At 42.3% G+C, this 20,767-nt stretch overlaps 1 protein-coding gene and 1 long non-coding RNA gene across 2 annotated transcripts in view; one reads left to right on the top strand and one right to left on the bottom strand.

The window, feature by feature from the left end:
- ACOT6 (acyl-CoA thioesterase 6) lies at positions 6,084-11,937 on the bottom strand. The gene is made up of 3 exons (XM_001929018.5): positions 11,303-11,937; positions 8,543-8,745; positions 6,084-6,744 (listed from the first exon to the last, which is right to left on the bottom strand). Exons 1-3 carry the CDS (start codon positions 11,757-11,759, stop codon positions 6,139-6,141), a joined length of 1,266 nt encoding a protein of 421 aa, XP_001929053.1. The 5' UTR covers positions 11,760-11,937; the 3' UTR covers positions 6,084-6,138.
- Positions 11,684-20,767, top strand: part of LOC106507740 — a 78,563-nt gene continuing 69,479 nt past the window's right edge. The window contains exon 1 of the long non-coding RNA XR_002346013.1: positions 11,684-11,778. This is a non-coding gene — a long non-coding RNA (uncharacterized LOC106507740). The remainder of the gene's footprint in view (positions 11,779-20,767) is intronic.

Raw genomic sequence — 20,767 nt, 5'->3', positions numbered from 1 at the left:
GGGTGCATATATCTTTTCAAATTATGGTTTTCTCGGCCTAGACACCCAGGAGTGGGATTGGTGGATAATATGGTAGTTTTTTGTTTGTTTGTTTGTTTTTTGGTTTTTTTTTTTTTTAGTTTTTTGAGGAAACTTAATACTGTTTTCCATAGTGGTTGTACCAATTTACATTCCTACCAACAGTGACCCAAGCTGCTGCAGCTGAATTCTTAACCCACTGAGCCACGGCGGAAACTCCTTCTTATCTATTTGATGACAGCCTTTCCAACAGGTATGAGGTGCTAACACACTGTGGTTTTCATTTGCCAAATGAGTCCATTTTAAATACATTTCTCTCTACCATTCCACTTACCTTTGAGTGACTTTGCACAAATGTAGCTGTTTCCTCAAAGTAATCTAAATTTAAGTCTTTTATGATTGGAGGTAGATCTTCATAGCCAAAATATGGCAAAGCCAGAGTAGCAAAACCTTGACAAGACAGGAGACTCACTCAAGATTCACTTAACCCTTCATCATGAAACATGTCAAAGTTAAACCAGGAAAAGGACTATCTCTACAGGAGAGTAGTTTAATCCTGGATTATATGACAGAACATTTAATGGACTATGATACTCAGCTAACATTTTCTAAACCAAATTCTAGTTGTATAATTTATCTTTTTTGTTTTTTAAACATTTGCCTATCTGCTTTGAGAAGAAATACCCGTTTTGGTCAAATGGGTTTATTGTTGTGGGTGAAATAGACAAACAGGCTATGCTGAAGTTGTAAACATATAAAAGTTTTTATATTTTTCCCTCCATGAGGAAATCACTAGGAAATGGAAAAAATTATGAAAATTAGCTTCCAAGAAGTGGAAAGTGTTTTGGTTCGAAGTCTAAGTCCTGGAAAATTTAAGTAAATAGTTCTACAGGCTTTGTGAAAGTATAATATCTCATTAAAAAAAAAAAGATCCTGGAGCTCCCTTGTGTTGCAGTAGGTTAAGGATCCAGCCTTGTCACTGCAGTGCCTCGGGTTGCTGCTGTACCATGGGTTCAATCCCTGGCCAGGAGAACTTTCACATGGTGTGGGAGTGGCCAAAAAAACCCTGAGAATTTCTGTTTATTTTGTTTCTTTAACTTAATCCCCAGTATGGAAATTTTCTAGGGTCTTATAGGCTATTTCCAAAAAATCCCACTCTCTACTCCCCAGCTACAAAAACGTTAAATCTCTCATTTAAAAGGCTCTTAATTGTTCCTAAGGATCCTGAAGGTGAGAGTAGGGGACAAGCCAGTCTGGGCTTTTAAAAACCAATTTCTCTCATTGATTTGCTCACTCAGCCTGTATTTATAAAGGTCAGAGTTTAGAGAGCTCAAAGACTTTGCACCCTGATTTTAGCATCACCTAGCTGTGTGATTTGGTTAAAACACTTTAGGCCTTGGTTTCCTCATTTATACTATAAACAGACTGTTCTCTGATCTATGAAATAAGCAACACAACAGTTTTCTCATCATGGTGAAAGTCTCCAAGGTATTAGAGTATATCAGACAACAACAAAAGGTCATCCTATCTTAACATGAAGGCAGTGCAAAAAAGTGATCAATATGGTGTGACTTCAGTCATTTTAGGGCTTGAACAGATACCACTGATAGATAAAATTTGTATCCAATATTCTTGCCATTTTTTTTTTCAAGAAATGATAATGAGAAAGTTTAAACAAAACTCTGCTTTCTGGAGTTCCCATCGTGGCTCAGTGGTTAACAAATCTGACTAGGAACCTTGAGGTTGCGGGTTCAATCCCTGGCCTTGCTCAGTGAGTTAATGATCCGGCATTGCCATGAGCTGTTGTGTAGGTCACAGACGAGTCTCAGATCCCACGTTGCTGTGGCTCTGGCGTAGGCTGGTGGCTAGAGCTCTGGTTGGACCCATAGCCTGGGAACCTCCATGTGCCGCAGGAGCGACCCTAGAAAAGGCAAAAAGACAAAATAACAACAACAACAACAACAAAATCTCTGCCTAGCAGAGAAAGGCAAACAAGCATTTAAAGCTACAAACTGTATAGCAATTTTAAGTTTACTAAGAGCAAACCTGCAAGGTATATGCTTGCAAGCAATAGCTTCTATAGACTAGGAGTTAGGATGGGCAGCTGGCAGAAGAGAGGTATCCAAGCAGATTAAATTTAAATATCCTGGCCATCACTTAGGGGAATGAATGTCCCATCTGATGTCTAGGCAACAAAATAAAGGAATTAAGACACTCGTGTTATTTTCAGTTGATAAATCAGCTAGCAAAGCCAATTTCATAAATCCATTCCCTAAATTTACAGCAAGGCCCTCTGCATAAAAGGCCTCACATACCAGGGGGCAGAGAAGCTGTGCAGGCGGCTGGTTAGCAGACCAGTGGGGCGAGTGTATTGTTTTGCTTCTAAACTGCTTCTCTGTGTGCTCTCAAACATGTGCAGTGCTTATAATAAACTATGTATTTTATAGAGTCTGTTTCTTCATAAAATTCTTACTTACAATGCAGATAAGATCTAGGAGCTCTGCATCCAGCCACTAGCCTCTGATGGTTCAGCTGCTAGGATTCATGGTTTTCACCCAGGCTGCTCAGTTTCATCTCCTGGGCAGGAACTAAGATCTTGCTTCAAGTCATCATTCACTGCTGTCTCCTGGAGATCATTCGGAGAATATAAGGCTGACTCCTAGTTTTAGAAAACAGCTCAAAGAATTTTGAATCTGCTACTCGTATCCACCATCCAGTGGCCATGAATATTGGATTTTGTGCATCTTTGCACATGCCATCTGAAAAAAACAGAATGCCTTCCACAATATTTCATCTTCCCTGTGTTCAAAGACCATTTAAAATAAATGTAGACAATACCTTAGTCATGATACTTTGAAAGAATTAAGAAGTCTTTGTGGTTTCCAGTTGGCTGAAATTTGTAACAAGTTGATACAAATATTTTTAAATGACCAATGGTTGACAAAAACATGTACTTGCTTTCAAAATGGTTCATTGCAGAGATCCCGTCATGGCTCAGTGGCTAGCAAATCCGACTAGGAACCATGAGGTTGCAGGTTCGATCCTTGGCCTTGCTCAGTGGGTTAAGGATCCGGTGTTGCCGTGAGCTATGGCGTGGGTTGCAGACACGGCTTGGATCCGGAGTTGCTGTGGCTCTGGCGTAGGCTGGCAGCTACAGCTCCAATTCAACCCCTAGCCTGGGAACCTCCATGTGCCGCAGGAGGGACCCAAGAAATGGCAAAAAGCCAAAAAGCCAAAAAAAAAAAAAAAAGCTTCATTGGCCTATCTCACCTTGATGGAAGTCACAGGCATTAGGTGTACAAAGGAAAGAACAATGGGCTGAATTTGGTTTTATTTTCTGATTTTTGTTTTATTTTTTTGAAAATATCTCCAATTAAGTATCTTTAAGCTTCAACTTCTTTGAACCACTATGCTTCAAGGAAAAATTACTGACAGCCATTTAAAAATAAAAATCAATATGTTAAAAATGGTCACATTTCTTTTTTCTTTCTTTCTTTTTTTTTTTTTTTTTTTGCTTTTTAGGGCCAAACCCTTGACATATGAAAGTTTCCAGGCTAGGCGTTGAATCAGACCTACAGCTACAGCTGCCAGACTACACCACAACCACAGCAATGAGGGATCTGAGCCATGCGTGTAACCTATACCACAGCTCATGGCAATGTTGGATCCCCGACCCACTGAGCAAGGCTTGGGATCAAACCCGCATCTTCATGGATACTAGTCAGATTCATTTCCACTGAGCCACAAGAGGAACTCCTTCTCATCTTATTTTTAAATTATTTTATGGTTGCACCTGTGGCATATGGAAGTTCCCGGGCCAGGGAATGAATCCGAGCCACAGCTGCAACCTGCACCAGGGATCGAACCCCCACCACCACAGCAAGCCAGGTCACTGCAGTCAGGATCTTAACCCACTGCACTACAACAAGAACTACTATTTCTTTCTTTCTCTTTCTTCCTTTCCTTCCTTTCCTTTCTTTCTTTCTGTCTGTCTGTCTGTCTTTTGAGGGCTGCACCTGTGGCATACGGAGGTTCCCAGGCTAGAGGTCCAATCGGAGCTGTAGCCACCAGCCTACACCACAGCCACAGCAATGCCAGATCTGAGCTGCATTTGCGACCTACACCACAGCTCACGGCAACGCTGGATCCTTAACCCACTTAGGGAGGCCAGGGATCAAACCCACAACCTCATGATTCCTAGGCAGATTTGTTTCCACCGCGCCATGATGGGAACTCCAGGAACTGCTATTTCTTATCATTTTAAATCTGAACTCTCCAATTTGACTTATGGAGCCTCCATTATGTGACCCCCAACTTCACTTTGACTGACCGGTACATCAGGCAGCTCTGCACTATTGGATCTTATTTCAACCTGAAAAGCAGTAGAGCCAAAGGAACCGTGAAGGCCATGGACTTCAGAGGTAGACTGCCTCAGTGCTTACATCAGCCAGATATATTTCTTAACCCTCCAGGGTCACAATTTAATAATCTAAAATAATAAGAGCTAGTATTTGAGAGTTTAGATATGTTAAGTGCTTTACTTGGATTATCTAATCACAACAGCCCAATGTAGTTTCTGTTATTATCATTATAATTATCCCCACTTTATAGATGAGGAGTTAACTTTTTAGCCCTTACTTTTCTCACCATCCTGGCCACTTTCCTTATAATTTCTTTCTATGATCTCCTATTCCAAAGGAATCTCTAGAACAGCAGGACCACCTGGGAGTGAGTTAAAGCAGAGGCTCCAAGGATTCAAATCACAGAAAATTATAATACATAGTGAATAACTACCCTCAACACATATTTATACCAAATGGTCAAAATTACCTCTAAGGAATCCTTTTCAATAGTTAAGATCTAATCGGTATTTACTTGGATAGACACAAATGCTGAAAGACAGCCCAGCAAACCAAGTGATGTGTCTCAGAAAAATGTTCTTGTACTTGGAGAAGACCCTCCATTCTGGTCTCATGACTCTAGACAGTGCCCAGTACAAGGCAGTGGATTGATATGACTGACCTCAGTCCTTCGCAGGAGGAAGGTAACAGGAACAGATGGTGCTGGGAAGAAGTCTAATTTGTCAGGTAAATCCTGACATCAAAAGATTGTGTCGAAAATCTGCTGGCATCAAGGAATGTCTCTAGGCAGCCAAGAACTGAGATTGTTTTTTGGTTTTTGTTTTTTGTCTTTTCTAGGGCTGCATTCGTGGCATGTGGAGGTTCCAAGGCTAGGAGTCTACACCACAGCCACCAGCCTACACCACAGCTACAGCAATGCGGGATCCAAGCTGCATCTGCGACCTACACCACAGCTCACAGCAATGCCAGATCCTTAACCCACTGAGTGAGGCCAGGGATCAAACCCACAACCTCATGGTTCCTAGTTGGATTCTTTAACCACTGAGCCACGACGGGAACTCCAAGAACTGAGATTGTGAATCCAGATGGTAAATGCAGAGGAAGTATATCAACCATATGTAGCAATAAACTGTTTTGCTTACAACAAATTTGGTCATAAAGGATTCGATTTTACTTTGTAACATATCCTTTACAAATTCAAAATTTGTAAAGTTTGAATTTATCAGTAAGGAGTAATTGAGGTCTAGGGCTTCATTCATAAAATAAAAGCAAAGCTTATGATACTAAGTATGTCAGTGCCCCCCAATCTTCAGAGTAGGGTTCAGAGTCTATTCCTTAAGGGACTTGAGTGGGCAGGTTCCCAAGATTCAGACATGGTCAGTTAGGGCCCAAATATAGTATATGAGACTCTTAGCGGTAGAGAAGCTCAGCCCTTGGAATGAGGACACAAGGCCAAAGCTAGGGCAGCAATTGAGAGTTGAGCAGGCACTTCTTCTTACATTTTTCCTGCTTAAGGTTAAGACTGGTCCTATAGGTAAGATCAAAGTTAAGCCTATACCTTGGGAAAAGTTCAGGGAGGAAGGGGATGGACCCAGCAGTGAAGAAGGTAGGACTGCTAAGGCTGAGAATGCAATAGGTCCTGACAAGGAAACCAAGATGATTGCTTTGTCACAAAAAGATTCCTAGGTGCTCTGGAAAACCCAATTCATGTTTTATGAATATGATTTTTATTAATAGTATATGGTTTATGGTTACAATGTTACAATTTGCTGGGCTTGACAGATTTTTTACCATTGAGATGTTTATGGAAGAAAGTTTGGATTTGCTGCCATGCATCTACCTGTGCCCTTGAGTGAGCCTTTGGCTCACCTCCATAGAAGATCGGTTGGTCCAAAACTGCATGCACAGAGGCTCTACAAAGAGGAAAATAAGGTGGGTCAATGCAATGACCAGTTCCTGGGTAGTAGATTATCTGGGGTCTGTCTTTCCCATGAGCTTGTAACCGTTCAGAGGCTACATGAGCATAGAATTCACTCTTCCAGTTATGATCATCCATGCCAACAATAAACAGGAAGGGGCCCTGGGCCTTCTCCAATGGAATAAGACTTTGTTGGTTGGGTTTCTCCAGTGGATTGTTCCAAATATCCATCAAATTTAAAAAGCCTGACTCATTGATTGTATATTTCCACGGGTCACTGCTGAGATGAGGAATAATCATATCCTTATAACGCAGAGGAGCTATTGTGTTGGCCACACAGGCATTGATAACTACAGTGGCTGTGATGCCCTTCAAGAAAGAGGCCATTGAGAGGCACAGGTCACCTCCTTTGGAGAAGCCAAGAAGTCCAACACTAGGGCCTTTCACCTGATGAAGAGAGAGAGAGAGAGGACATGACTAGAGTTCAATAAATAGAGAACTTTAACTGTGATTTGACATTCTCTAGGCAGCTTTCTAAAATTCCATTTGCTTTCCTTCCTTATGCAACAATCCACAAAGTTCAAATGTATCTTCTAAAAAGCAAATCGGGGAGTTCCCATCATGGCTCAGCAGAAATGAACCTGATTACTATCCATGAGGACGCAGCTTGGATCCCTGGCCTTGCTCAGTGGGTTAAGGATCTGGCGTCGCTGTGAGCTGTGATATAGGTCACTGATGCAGCTCGAATCTGGCATGGAGGTGGCTGGGGTGTAGGCCAGCGGCTACAGCTCCAATTCGACCCCTAACCTGGGAACCTCCATAAGCCATGGGTATGGCCCTAAATAGACCAAAAAAAAAAAAAAAAAAAAGGGAAATTGATTAATCTCCTAGTACAAAGACCCTCCACTAATATTTATGGCAATGGGGTCAAGACTATACACAGAGGCCCACATACCCTATACTTAATTATTTAAAAGTTATGAATATTTAAAAGTTAAATAAAATATATTATTTTTTCGTATCTTGATAAATATACCTCCATAACAACTTATAGGTTCAGGTTCAAATTTTAAATATTGCAACTCCTTGAAGTTCTGCAAGAGAACATGGCATGGGGGAGAGCCAGCCCCTGGTCCCAGTCCCTGGTCCTTGGCCAACTCTCTTCTTTCTATCCCTGGCTCCATTATGCATCTTGAGGGCCCTCTCACAGACATGTGTGAACACACCAGCCTTTATGTTTAAGGCTTAGGTATATTCATATAAATGGTCTTGGAGAAGAGGCATAGGGCCTGGAAGCAGGATCAGAGCTGACTGGCAGACAATTCTAGGGTTCCAGATCCAAAGGGCATGTTAGGAAGGGCTCCTGGGTTCCAGGTAGACACATTCACTAGGTCCCTCAAACTCTATACCCTGTGGGCAAGGATGCAGCCAAAGAAAGGCCAGAGTATGGTTATCTAAAACAAAAGGTCCAGAGCAGAAGCCCCTTGTGCTTAGGTATAAGGGCAGAACTGACAGTATGGGGTCTTCTTGTTCCTGGGACCTGATCTCCCATAAATAAACAAATCATCACAGTTTAAGATCATACAGGTTTTAGCAGTTCTGCTGAGACCAGTCCCTGAATTCTAACAGAGTGAGAACTTGCAGAACATCTTATTCTTTTAACATTACAATTTTTGGGTTTAAGTCTAGATGTGGCAAAGAGTATGTATTCCATTTATAATCATGCCAAACTAGCTTAATTAATTTTTGCAGTCTCAGAAAAGGAATTCTTGACAAAAACATAGTATCATTAACATACTTAAAATTAATGAGTCCTTAATATCATCAAACACACAGCCCCTATTCAAATGTCACCAGTTGTCTCAAAAATCTCTTCCAACGTTTTCCTTTATACATTTACATTAAACTTATACATGAGAAAAACTGAATCCCAGAAAGGGTAACTGCCTTATTCAGTATTATAAGGCCACTTAGTGGTAGATGCAGAATGAGAACTTAAGGTTAGTAACTTTTGAGTCCAGCTCTTTGAATTCTGGTCAAGAATTAATGGGAACTAAACAGTTGAGTCCTTAGGGGTTAGAGGGAGAGAGGTAAAAATGAAAATAATAATCCTAACAACTTTTGAATGAGCCTTTGTGTCTCATGGCAGATTTCCACCCCTGAGTGTCCTGGTAGATCTTTTGGTTCTAGCCCTGTGTCTGCTCTACCCTCTTTCCTCCGCATTCAGGCAAGCACAAGAACATACCTTCGAATGCTGTAACATAAAGTCCACAGCTTCTTCAAAGTAGTCCAGGCTCACATCATTCAAATATTCAGGGAGGTCTTCAAATCTAAAATAAGCCAGGGCAAGCACAGCAAATCCACGTCCGGCCAGGAGGCTGGCCCTGTATTCACAAAGGCCACCGCCACTTCCAAACAGATCGATGATTCCAGGGAAGGGTCCTGTGTCTAGAGAGCACCACAAAAATCATAAGGCATTTTAGACTCTCAAAAGACATTCTTTTTTTTTTTTTTTTTGGCCACACCCATGGCAAGCAGAAGTTCCAGGCCAGGGATCACATCTGCACCACAGAAGTGACAACACCAGATCCTTAACCTGCTAAGCCACCAGGAAACACTTCAAAGGGCTTTTTTTTTTTTTTTTTTTTTGCTTTTTAGGGCCACACTGGTGGCATACGGAGATTCCCAGGCTAGGAGTCGAATCGGAGCTACAGCTGCCAGGCTACGCCACAGCCACAGCAACACAGGATCTGAGCTGTGTCTTCGACCTACACCACAGCTCACGGCAACACCAGATCCTTAACCCACTGAGCGAGGCCAGGGATCGAACGCACAACCTCATGGTTCTTAGGCAGATTCGTTTCCGCCCCACCACAATGGGAACTCCTCAAAAGGCATTCTTGGGAGTTCCCGTCGTGGCGCAGTGGTTAACGAATCTGACTAGGAACCATGAGGTTGCGGGTTCGGTCCCTGCCCTTGCTCAGTGGGTTAACGATCCGGCGTTGCCGTGAGCTGTGGTGTAGGTTGCAGACGCGGCTCGGATCCTGAGTTGCTGTGGCTCTGGCATAGGCTGGCAGCTACAGCTCCGATTAGACCCCTAGCCTGGGAACCTCCATATGCCGCGGGAGCGGCCCAAGAAATGGCAAAAAGACAAAAAAAAGAAAAGAAAAAGAACGCCATCCCTGAATGTGCCATGTGCTCTTTGGCCCCTGAAAATGGTATACACTATTCTCCTCCTCTCTCCACCTTTTTTTGACTTGGTTGCATCATCAAGCTTCAAATCTAAGTTTAGATCTCCTTTTCTGGAAGCCATCCCAGATCCTGCCTAAGGCTGAGTTGAATTAGATAGCCTTTTATATGTTCCCACCAGCATCCTGGGTCTGTATTTCCCCTTTCATAGCATTTGCCACACTTGCAGATCCCAATACAGTTGCCTGTATCCTGTATTAGGCAGTAGTTGCAGTGAGGCCCATGTCTGATTTTGCCAACTATCGCCCCTTGTATGTAGCAGAGACCTGGGCTTTATAAGTATTTGTTAAATGAGAGAACTTTTCTGCATTATTTACAAAAAGCTGTTCAGTCAGAAAACAACAAATTTTAAATGGATCACATAGTAGATACTAAAAAAGTTAACACAAGATTGACTTGATTTAAATATCAGGTACCATAACTGGGCAGTGAAACATTTTTTTTTAATGAAAGTCTTTAGAAGATTCTTATTGAGTCAGTCAGTATGATATTTATTGAGCTCCCATTATATCCCTGTGTGAAGCCTCTAGGAATATGGAGATATAAAGATGCATAAGACCAAATTCCAGGTCCAGAAGTTTACAATTGAGTGTGAAGTGACTAGTAAGTTATGAACTGCTGAAGCAGTGAAAGAACAAAGCAGGGCCTCTTGTTTTGGAGAATAATCACAGAATTCAGTTAGGGATTCTGTGCGCAGTGGCAACTCCCATTATTTCTATACAGCAGATGTTTCAGTCAGGAAATTTGTGTGTGTGGATTTTTGTTTTTGTTTTTGTTTTTTTTTGCTTTTTAGGGCCACACATGTGGAATATGGAGGTTCCCAGGCTAGGGGTCAAATCGGAGGTGTAGCTGCTGGCCTACACCACAGCCACAGCAACACCAGATCCAAGCCATGTCTGTGAACTACAACGTAGCTCATGGCAATACCTGGTCCTTAACCCACTGAATGAGGCCAGGGATCAAACCAGAAACCTCATGGTTCCCAGTTGGATTCATTTTTGCTTCACCACAATGGGAACTCCTCAGTCAGGAATTTGCTTGGGGGTGTTTCAGGTGTCTTGCTTATAGGCCACTTTTACATAGAAAGTACCTTGTTTTTACTTAAACTAAGGATTTTTAACCTCAGCACTACAGGCATTTTAAGTAAGATATTTGTTTGTTCCGGGGCTGTGCTCTGTGGAAGTTCAGCAGCATTCGGGGCTTTACCTGCCAATAGCACCCCTCCCCCAACCGTAACAATCAAAAATGTCCCCAGATATTGCTATGTATCCCCTGACAGGGGTAAAATCATCCCAGGTTGAGAACCACTGACAGACTGTTTATGAGAGGGGGAGGGGATCTTCAGGGAGTTTTTTGTTTTTTAGTGTTATAGGACACTGCCTCTATCTCCAGGTTTGAGTGTCCTTGGAAGTTTGTTGTGAAAGAAGGCAAATATCACTCTTGCACACCAGAAGGCATTGCCTATTGTTGGCATCTTGGAGCTGCATGGCTGGCACAGCTGTTCTCAATAAATACACTTTCTGAGTATGCCGAATGCACTTTTCAGCATACAGCTAAGGAAGTGGCAGTATCTCCAAGAAGTGCCCTGAAATTTAGGGAAGAAATTTCCACCCAGAATCGATGATAGACTCTGGAGCTTAGGGACAAGTTTAGGAAAGTTCCACAACTACGGGGTCCCCAGGCCAGGAAAGGGGCCGCCCAGCCTATCGCGGACTCCAACGGCTTTCCATACCAGCCTGGGAAACTGGCGGCTCACCTGAAGGCAGGAAAAGCGTGGCGCGCACCCGGCCCGCGCGCACCGGCTCGCGCCGAACCCCGGGCGCCAGGAAGTCGCGCTCGTGCACAGCCCGGCCCAGGAGCCGCCCGCCCTCGGGCTCGTGGCCGTCGAACACCTCCAGCTCCACGGCGAAGGGCGTCTGCACGTCCCGCTTCACCAGCCGTAGCAAAGGCTTCTCGGGCTCCAGAGCCCAGAAGAGCCCCATGGGCTCGAGCCCCACGAAGCTGCCGCCCAGCGCGGGCGCGCGCGCCAGGTCCAGCTGGCCGTCGGCGTCGGCGCAGTAGCGCGCGTGGGCCCTGAAGAGCGCGCCCTTCTCGTCGCGCAGAGACGCGCGCAGCGTGACCGGCTGCTCTGGGGCCAGGCCGCGCACAGCGATGCGCACCGGCTCGTCCCAGCAGCAACGACCCGCGGGCTCCAGCGTCACGGTCGCCGCCATCCAGATCCTGGCGGAAAAGGTGAGGCCCAACTCGGCTTGGCAGTCACGGGCTGGGCCCGGCGTCTCTCCACCTCCCGGGGAGGCAGTCTCAGTTGGAACCTTGCGCTATTCCTATTGGGTGGCTGTGGGGATACTTGCTAAACCGCTTTCTGAGGACTCCTAGAGTTTGTGCAGTGCACTATTGCCTGAATGGAAGAAAGTATCAATAAAATAAAAGTTACGGTAATTATTAATCCTGCAATTCAACGTGGAGAGTGTCGAAATAGAGGTGCAGAGACTGTTAGAGCCAAAGGAGTGGGAAAGACAGTGGCAGTTCCAAGAATCTTGAGTTGCTTTTTTGTTTGTTTTTGTTTATTTGTTTTGTCTTTTGTCTTTTCTAGGTCTGCACCTGGAGGTTCCCAGGCTAGAGGACTAATCGGAGCTGTAGCGGCGGGTCTACGCAATAGCCATACCAGATCTGAGCGGCGTCTGTGACCTAGCACCACAGCTCATGGCAACGCTGGATCCTTAACCAACTGAGCAAGGCGAGGGATCTAATGGCAACCTCATGGTTCCTAGTCAGATTAGTTTCCACTGTGCCACGACGGGAACTCCTTTTGTTTTTAAATTCTTTAGTACCCAGGCCAAGGATGAAACCGGTGCCATAGCAGTAACCCAGGCCATAGGGGTGACAATGCTGGATCCTTAACTCACTGAGCTTCCAGAGAACTCCAAAAAGCATCACAGAAGTTCCTGACTTGGCTCAGTGGTATAGGAACCTGACTAGTATCCGTGAGGATGCAGGTTCTATCCCTGGCCTTGCTCAGTGGGTTAAGGATCTGGCCTTGCAGTGAGCGCTGGTGTAGGTCGCTGATGCGCCTCGAATCTAGCATTGCTGCGGCCGTGGCATAGGCTGGCAGTTACAGCTCCTATTTGACCCCTAGCCTGGGAACCTGGGAACTTTCATATGCCACGGTTCTGCTCTAAAAAGCCCCCCTCCCCCCAAAAGCATCCCAGGTGATTGTAATTAAGGGAGTGGGCAGTGGAAACATAGTCTCAATCCTACACTTACCCCTCAATCCCTTATCAAGCCTTTTTCCTTGAGCTAAGGATATCTACAGCAGATTTCAGATCAGGTAGATACTTGCAGAGTGAGACCTCTGTGGGTTCCAGTCTGACCCTGCTCTTTAATAACTTGGTGTGCCTGAGAAAGTTATATATTTAAGCCTCTGAATCCAGTTTCCTCAACTGTAAATAATTTATTGTGATTGTAAATGGGCAAACATGTGGCTTACCATTGCACTGATACTGAAGTAGGCACTGAGGAAGAGTTTTGTTCTTCAGCTCACTCATCTGCTCACTGGCAGTGTCAGTTTTGAGTTATATGGGGGTTCTGGTTTTAAAACTGGGTAATTGGAGGAGAGTTTCATAAAGGGACTATTGGCAAAGGCATGGGCAAAGTTAAAACAAAAAAACCATTAAGGTTTGCTGCAGAACCTTGGGCCTCAAAGGCTTGAAGGGGAGAGGGTTGCCTGCAGGAGCTATGGCTTTCATGGAGGGAGGGCAGGCAACTTGTGGTGAAGTGGCAAGAGTAAAAAGTATAAACACCTTGATCTCACTCTCCTCTGGCCATTTAGTAACTTGCAAATGCCTCTCTTTGTCTGATCACAACCACTCAGCTCAGCCTATCTGGATACAAACAAAGCAGGGTGAATAGAGCATGTAGAAAATGTCCAGGAAATGGAAGCTCAGTAAATACTTATTAACTGGACAATAAAAGATCAGAATAGACCTCAGACCTCAGAGTTCCATGAATTTTTCCTGTTCCACCTCCTGAAGTAATTACTGCAGCATGTTTTAAATATGTGTTGTTTAAAGTGTTATGGGGGTTCCTGTCGTGGCACAGTGGAAATGAACCCAACTAGGAACCATGAGGTTTCGGGTTTGATCCCTGCCCTTGCTCAGTGGGTTAAGGATCCGGTGTTGACTTGAGCTGTGGTGTAAGTCAAAGATGCAGCTTGGAGCCTGAGTTGCTGTGGCTGTGGCGTAAGCCAGTGGCTACAGCTCCAATTAGACCTCTAGCCTGGGAATCTCCATATGCTCTGGGTGCAGCCCTAAGAAGCAAAAAATAAATAAATAAAGTGTTATCATCTTTCCTCAATCTAGCAACACTAAACTTACAAAGAATTTATGTGGGCTTCAGTAGCCACCAGCACGGTTGCACTCAGATTCCAGAAAAGCAGGGAGAAAAAGGGCCTCTTCCTTCCCCTTCTCTGATGCCCAGGGTGCTGTGAAGAGGCACTGAAATGGCTCTCTGGCATATGAAGGAAAAGCAGGTAAAAGGAGTTTCCGTCATAGCTCAGCAGTAATGAAATTGAATATGTCATAAAAACACTTGCTACAAATAAAAGTCCAGGACCAGATGGCTTCACAGGCGAATTCTACCAAACATACAGAGAACTTATACCCATTCTTCTTAAACTTTTCCAAAAGGTTGATAAAGAAGGAATACTCCCAAAGACATTCCATGAAGCCACCATCACCCTAATACCAAAACCAGACAAAGATACTATCAAAAGAGAAAATTATAGGCCCATGTCTTTGATGAATATAGACACAAAAATTCTCAACAAAATTTTAGCTAACTGAATCCAACAGCATATAGAAAAGATCATACACCACGACTAAATGGGATTCATCCTGGATTCACAAGGATTGTTCAACATATGCAAATCAAACAATATCATAAACCACATTAATAAAGAAAAGGTCAAAAACTGCATGATCATCTCAATAGATGAAGAAAAAGCATTTGACAAAGTCCAATATCCATTCATGATAAATACTCTTACCAAAGTGGGTATAGAAGGAACATAACTTATTGTAATAAAAGCTGTTTGTTATTGCTTCACTGTTCACAATAGCCAAGACATGGAAACAACCTAAATGTCCAATGACAGATGAATGGATTAAGAATATGCGATACACACACACACACACACACACACACACACACACACACACAGGAATACTACTTAGCCTAGAAACAAAATAATGCCATTTGCAGCAACATGGATGGAACTAGAGACTCTCATACTAAGTGAAGTAAGTCATAAAGACAAATACCATATGATATCACTTATATCTGGAATCTAATATATGGCATGAATGAAACTTTCCACAGAAAAGAAACTCATGGACTTGGAGAACAGACTTGAGATTGCCAAGGGGGAGGAGGAGGGGAGGAGGGTGGGAATGGACTGGGAGTCTGGGGTTAATAGATGCAAACTATTGCATTTGGAGTGGATAAGCAATGAAATCCTGCTGTATAGCACAGGGAACTATGTCCAGTCACTTGTGGTGGAACATGATGGAGGATAATGTGAGAAAAAGACAGACACACACACACACACATATATATATATATGACTGGGTCACTTTGCTGTACAGTAGAAATTGACAGAACACTGTAAATCAACTATAATTGAAAAAATAAAAAAATCATAAAATTAAAAAATAATAAAAAAATAAACCCCACTTTCACAGGTTATGACAAATGTTGAGAATTAAAATATCAACAGAGATAAATCACTGGCTGCTAAGTGAGAGCAAACTGCTGTTGATTTTTAAAATATATTGGGATTGAGGAGTTCCTTTATGACCCAGTGGGTTAAGCTCTTTCTATAGAGAAACAATGTCAGCCATAGTTAACATAAAATTCATTGTTTGCTATAATCCTCAGGCAACATCCCAGATCCATCTACTTTTCTGATAACCCAACTGAATTAAAGGGGAAAAGCCTGAAGGTGGGGACAGACTCCCAGTTACTGTAGTATCATAGGTATCAACTCACTGGTGATCCTGGGCCTGGTGCTATTTCCTATTCCCATTTTGGTAGGACAAGACAGTTCCATGTTTCTGTTTTTAGCAACCAATGTACTATCCATTTAAGTATATTCTTTCTCCAAGGTAGCAGGAACTTAATTTCAATAATATACTCATGGTTGTATCAATGTTAATTTCCTGATTTTGATATTTTTACTATGGTTATATAAGATACTAACATTGAGGGAAAATAGATGAAGAGTATAGCTAGATTATTTTCTGCAACATTTTTGTAAGCCTGAAAGTATTGCAAAATAAAAAATGTTTAAAAATCTCAAGAGAGTGATGAAACCACCCTAGTGGATTCCTTTGGTCCTCTGTTGGGTTAGTAAGACCTGTCCACCTCAGATCCTTACTCCTCCATATCCTGAACACTTAGTCTTTCCAATTTGATTGAGGTTTTCAGGAATTTGAATTATGTATGATCCTGTATCTGAAAATCTTGAATATTTCTCTTGTCTAGAACGTCTGACTAAGGCATTTGGTTTGTACAAATAAATCTGATGTTGTAATGCATCTAGGGAGAAAGGACATTAGGGTCACATGTCTCTCTCTTTGAGGGGCCTCATCCTTAGAGTTTAAGGGACGGCTCTCTACATTCAGAGAGATTAGGTTAAAAAGAAAGCACAGTTTTCAGAACAGCCACTTGCTGTCTGGGTACAAAAACTGTTTCATCCTTATCCTAGTGAGCCCTCTCTTGGCTCATTTCCCAGAACTTTGAACTATGGAACTTACCAAATTGAGAGCTTGCCAGAGTTTTGCCCTAGCTGCCGCTGTTACTAGGAAGTTCAGATGCTACTCAATGACTTGTAATTTTATTAAATCACCCATGAGCAATGTCTAGGTATTTTGGCCAAGCAACTGTTGTATGGACAGAATGAAACACTGGCTCACAAAAATACATTCTTCTTTGCCAATTCTTTGTTTATCATCAACATCATCCATCACTTGCAATAGCTCTGGCTCTAACTCTTTGTAGAAATAGTCATATGCAATGGTAGGATATAAATCTTTAGGAAAATAAAAATGTCAATTTCTTTGTATTTTGGTGAAAAGCAGATCATTTGGGCAACTGGGTCAGCCTGCCTCACGATGATTAAATGGCCTCTTTAAAAAAGTAATACATGATTTCTTCTATTATATTGCTACAGTCATTCTCTAACATCCCATAATTAGGGTCATGGGAATCTCATGGAACCCAGAAACAGGGCATCCAACTCTTAATGTCACATTCAGAGGAGAATCCTCACTGTGAGACTCTGCCTTCCCCAGGTTAACCTGGTCAAGGTGAATATCCCTCTGCCTTTATCCTATGAGCCTAGTACCATATAACATAGACTTTTCAGAAGTCTGGTAGTACATTATAATGAGAACTGGGTTTCCTAATGAGTCATCAAACTCTTCTCAGAACTGCATCTATTAGTCGGCCCTTGGTAGCCTTCCTCTTTTACTGCTACTGATTAGTGGGTAAGTTTGAGGTGATTTAATAGAGAAGAACTAAGTACATGTATAAATAAATTTGACCTTCAACATCCTGAAAGGAGAAGTGAGACAATCCAGCTGAATGCTCCCTGCCTGCTCTGGTTTCTTTGACCAGGAAAAACAGCCAGGAGACATGGTACCCATATCTTCCCATCCCAAGCTTTAAACTCTAAATCTTCTTCCCAGATAGACCTTCTTTTCACAATACCACAATTTTATGTTATTCCAGGTCCCCCTATTTCAAAGCTGATTTATAAAGATTTGTATCTTTGAATTTGCCTTGGGAATATTTGCATTTATGTTATCATACGGGAATAGCATGGTACAAGCCGTGATGTTCCATGCTCTCCTAAAGACTGGTGAGTGAAGAAACCTGTATCACTGCTATTGTCATTTTCTTATCAGCCCCTGTCCTATCCCCCACCGGTGTAGAAGTTATATACTTCATTACTATCCTTTCATTGGTTAACCTAAAAATATAAACATACATGCTTAATTTACCAAAGGCTCAAGCTAACCGATATTGTTACCTTCTTTCTAAAAATACCAGGCCCTCAGTACATTGTATTTTTTTACATTTCAATGAATTTTATTATATTTATAGTTGTATAGCCATCATCACAACCTCATTTTAGAACATTTCCATCCCAAACCCCCAGTCTATCCCTCCCCCTCAACCTGTCTCCTTTAGTAAACATACATAAGTTTTTCAGTCTGTGAGTCTGTTTCTGTTCTGCAAATAAGTTCATTGTATCCTTTTTTTTTTATATTCCACACATAAGTAGAATAAGTAGATAGCATATGATGTTTGTGTCTCACTGTCTGACTAAATTTACTTAGAATGATAATTTCTAGGAGTTGCTGTTGTGGCTCAGTGGTAATGAACCCAACTAGTGTCCATGAGGATGCAGGTTTGATCCCTGCATCAGTGGGTTACGGACCGGGTGTTGCCATGAGCTGTGGTACAAGTTGCAGATGCAGCTTGGATCCCACATTGTTGTGTCTGTGGTGTAGGCCGGCAGCTGCAGCTCCAATTCAGCCCCTAGCCTGGGAACTTCCATATGCCATGGAAGACAAAAAAAAAAAAAAAAAAATGGAATGGTAATTTTTAGGTCCCTCCATGTTGCTGCAAATACCATTATTTCATTCCTTTTATGGCTGAGTAATATTCCATTGTGTATATGTACCACATCTTCCTTACCTACTCCTCTGTTGATGGACATTTAGATTGATTCCATGTCTTGGCTATTGCATATAGTGCTGCAGTGAACACTGGCGTATATATATCTTTTTGTGTCATGGTTTTCTCTGGATAGAGCCCAGGAGTTGGACTGCTGGATCATATAGTAATTGTATTTTTAGTTATTTGAGGACTCTCCATCCTGTTTTCCATATTGGTTGCACCAACTTACATTCCCACCAACAGTGTAAGAGGGTTCCCTTTTCTCCATACCCTCTCCAGAATTTATTGTTTGTAGACTTTTTGATGATGGCCATTCTGACTGGTGTAAGGTGGTACCTCGTAGTTTTGATTTCTCTGATAATTAGTGATGTTGAACATCTTTTCATTTGTTTTTTGGCCATCTATATGTATTCCTTTAAGAATTGTCTGTTTAGATCTTCTGCCCATTTTTTGTTGGGGTTGTTTGGTTTTTTGGTATTGAGCTGCAGGAGGTGTTTATATATTTTGGATTTTAATCCCTTGTCAGTCTCTTCATTTGCAAATATTTTTTTCCATTCCGTGGGTTGTCTTTTTGTTTTGTTTATGGTTTCCTTTGCTATGCAAAAACTTTTACATTTAACTAGGTCCCATTTATTTATTTTTGTTTTTATTATCATTACTCTAGGAGGTGAATCTGAAAAGATATTGCTGTGGTTTATGTCAGAGAGTGTTCAGCCTATGTTTTCCTCAAAGAGTGTTATAGCATCCAATCTTATATTTAGGTCTTCAATCCATTTTGAGTTTATTTATGTGTATGGTGTTAGGGAATGTTCTAATTTCATTATTTTACATGTAGCTGTCCAGTTTTCCCAGCACCACTTATTGAGGGACCTGTCTTTTCTCCATTGTATATTCTTGCCTCCTTTGTCATAGATTAGCTGACTGCAGGTAGGTAGGTTTAATTCTGGGCTTTCTATCCTGTTCCACTGATCTATATTTCTCTCTTTTCTTTCTTCCTTCCTTCTTTCCTATGTGTGTTTGGGACCATACCTGCAGCATATGGAGGTTCCCAGGCTAGGGGGTCAAATCAGAGCTGTAGCTGCCAGCCTGCACCACAGCCGCAGCAATGCCAGATCCAATCGGCATCTGCAACCTACACCACAGCTCACAGCAACGCTAGATCCTTCACCCACTGAGTGAGGCCAGGGATCAAACCTGCGTCCTCATGGATGCTAGTCAGATTCATTTCTGCTGAGCCACGATGGGAACTCCATCATTAGGGGATCTTGCTGAAATGCAAATTCCAAATCAGTAAGTCTGAGGTGTTATCTGAGATTCTGCATCTATAACAAGGTCCCAGGTGATGCTGATCCTCCTGGCCAAGAACCACATTTTCTTTTCTTTCTTTCTTTTTTTTTTTTTCTTTTTACAGCCACACCTGTGGCATATAGAAGTCACCTGGCTAGGGGTCGAATCAGAGCGGCAGTGGCAGGCCTATGCCGCAGCCATGGCAACACTGGATCCAAACAAGACACATCTGTGACCTATGCCACAGCTTGCAGCAATACCAGATTCTTAACCACTGATCAAGGCCAGAGATCAAACCTGTGTCCTCACAGAGACTACATTGGGCCCTTAACCTGCTGAGCCACAATGCGAACTCCCAAGGACCACATTTTAATGAGCTGAATTTTAGAAAAATTACTTTAACATGAGGATGAAGATAATGTGGAAAAGAGATTAAACTGCAAAAGCAAATAAGAGATGAAAAGAGCACCTGATATGAAGCATGGCTATAGGGTAGATATGAGGGGGATAATATGAGAAAGGAGGGATATACTTGGGTCTGTTGATGGGTATGGGAGGGAAGCAACGGGAACAAGTTAGTAATCAACAAACAACTGTTGTCTGTTTTGGTTTTCCTGAACGCATTTTGATATCTGTGTGGAATATGTTGTCTCCAATAGTAAGAGTTTATTCATTTCATTCCTATTTATAATTTTAAATGATCGCCTTTAGACAATACAGGTTATAAGTATGTGGACATGAATTTTGTTTCCTAATTCCAGTTTATATAGCTCATTCCAAGTTTTGAACAGTCTTGAATTAAGGTATGTTTACGGGATTTAACAATTTTAATTATAAACACACACACAAAGGTGTATGTCCTCAATCATTATTTAAAGTATATATTTTTTCCTATAGGTTGTACTGAATGAAGTTTGAAAAACATTGGAGCGAAAAATGGTTATTATTGTCTAATAATAGGGTACTATATCTATAGTACTAGAGCACTAAATTTCTCTCCTACTTATTATTACTTTTGTCTTTTTGCCTTTTCTAGAGCTGCTCCTGCGGCATATGGAGGTTCCCAGGCTAGGGGTCTAATAGGAGCTGTAGACGCCGACCTATGCCGGCGCCACAGCAACTGGGGATCCGAGCCGCGTCTGTGACCTACACCACAGCTCACGGCAACACGGGATCCTTAGCCCACTGAGCA

The sequence above is a fragment of the Sus scrofa genome, chromosome 7 (assembly GCF_000003025.6).
Source record: "Sus scrofa isolate TJ Tabasco breed Duroc chromosome 7, Sscrofa11.1, whole genome shotgun sequence".
Lineage (NCBI taxonomy): Eukaryota > Metazoa > Chordata > Mammalia > Artiodactyla > Suidae > Sus > Sus scrofa.
Note: the sequence above shows the minus strand (reverse complement) of the source record. Positions and strands in the feature narration are given on the sequence as shown.

Bases quoted from the DNA above. Each gene is read 5' to 3' on its own strand.
- ACOT6 (XM_001929018.5), bottom strand. From the start codon at position 11,759: ATGGCGGCGACCGTGACGCTGGAGCCCGCGGGTCGTTGCTGCTGGGAC. The intron at 8,746-11,302 runs GTGAGCCGCCAG...GGTGCTCTCTAG, and splicing joins CACGCTTTTCCTGCCTTCAG to ACACAGGACCCTTCCCTGGA. The intron at 6,745-8,542 runs GTATGTTCTTGT...TCTCTTCATCAG, and splicing joins TTATGTTACAGCATTCGAAG to GTGAAAGGCCCTAGTGTTGG.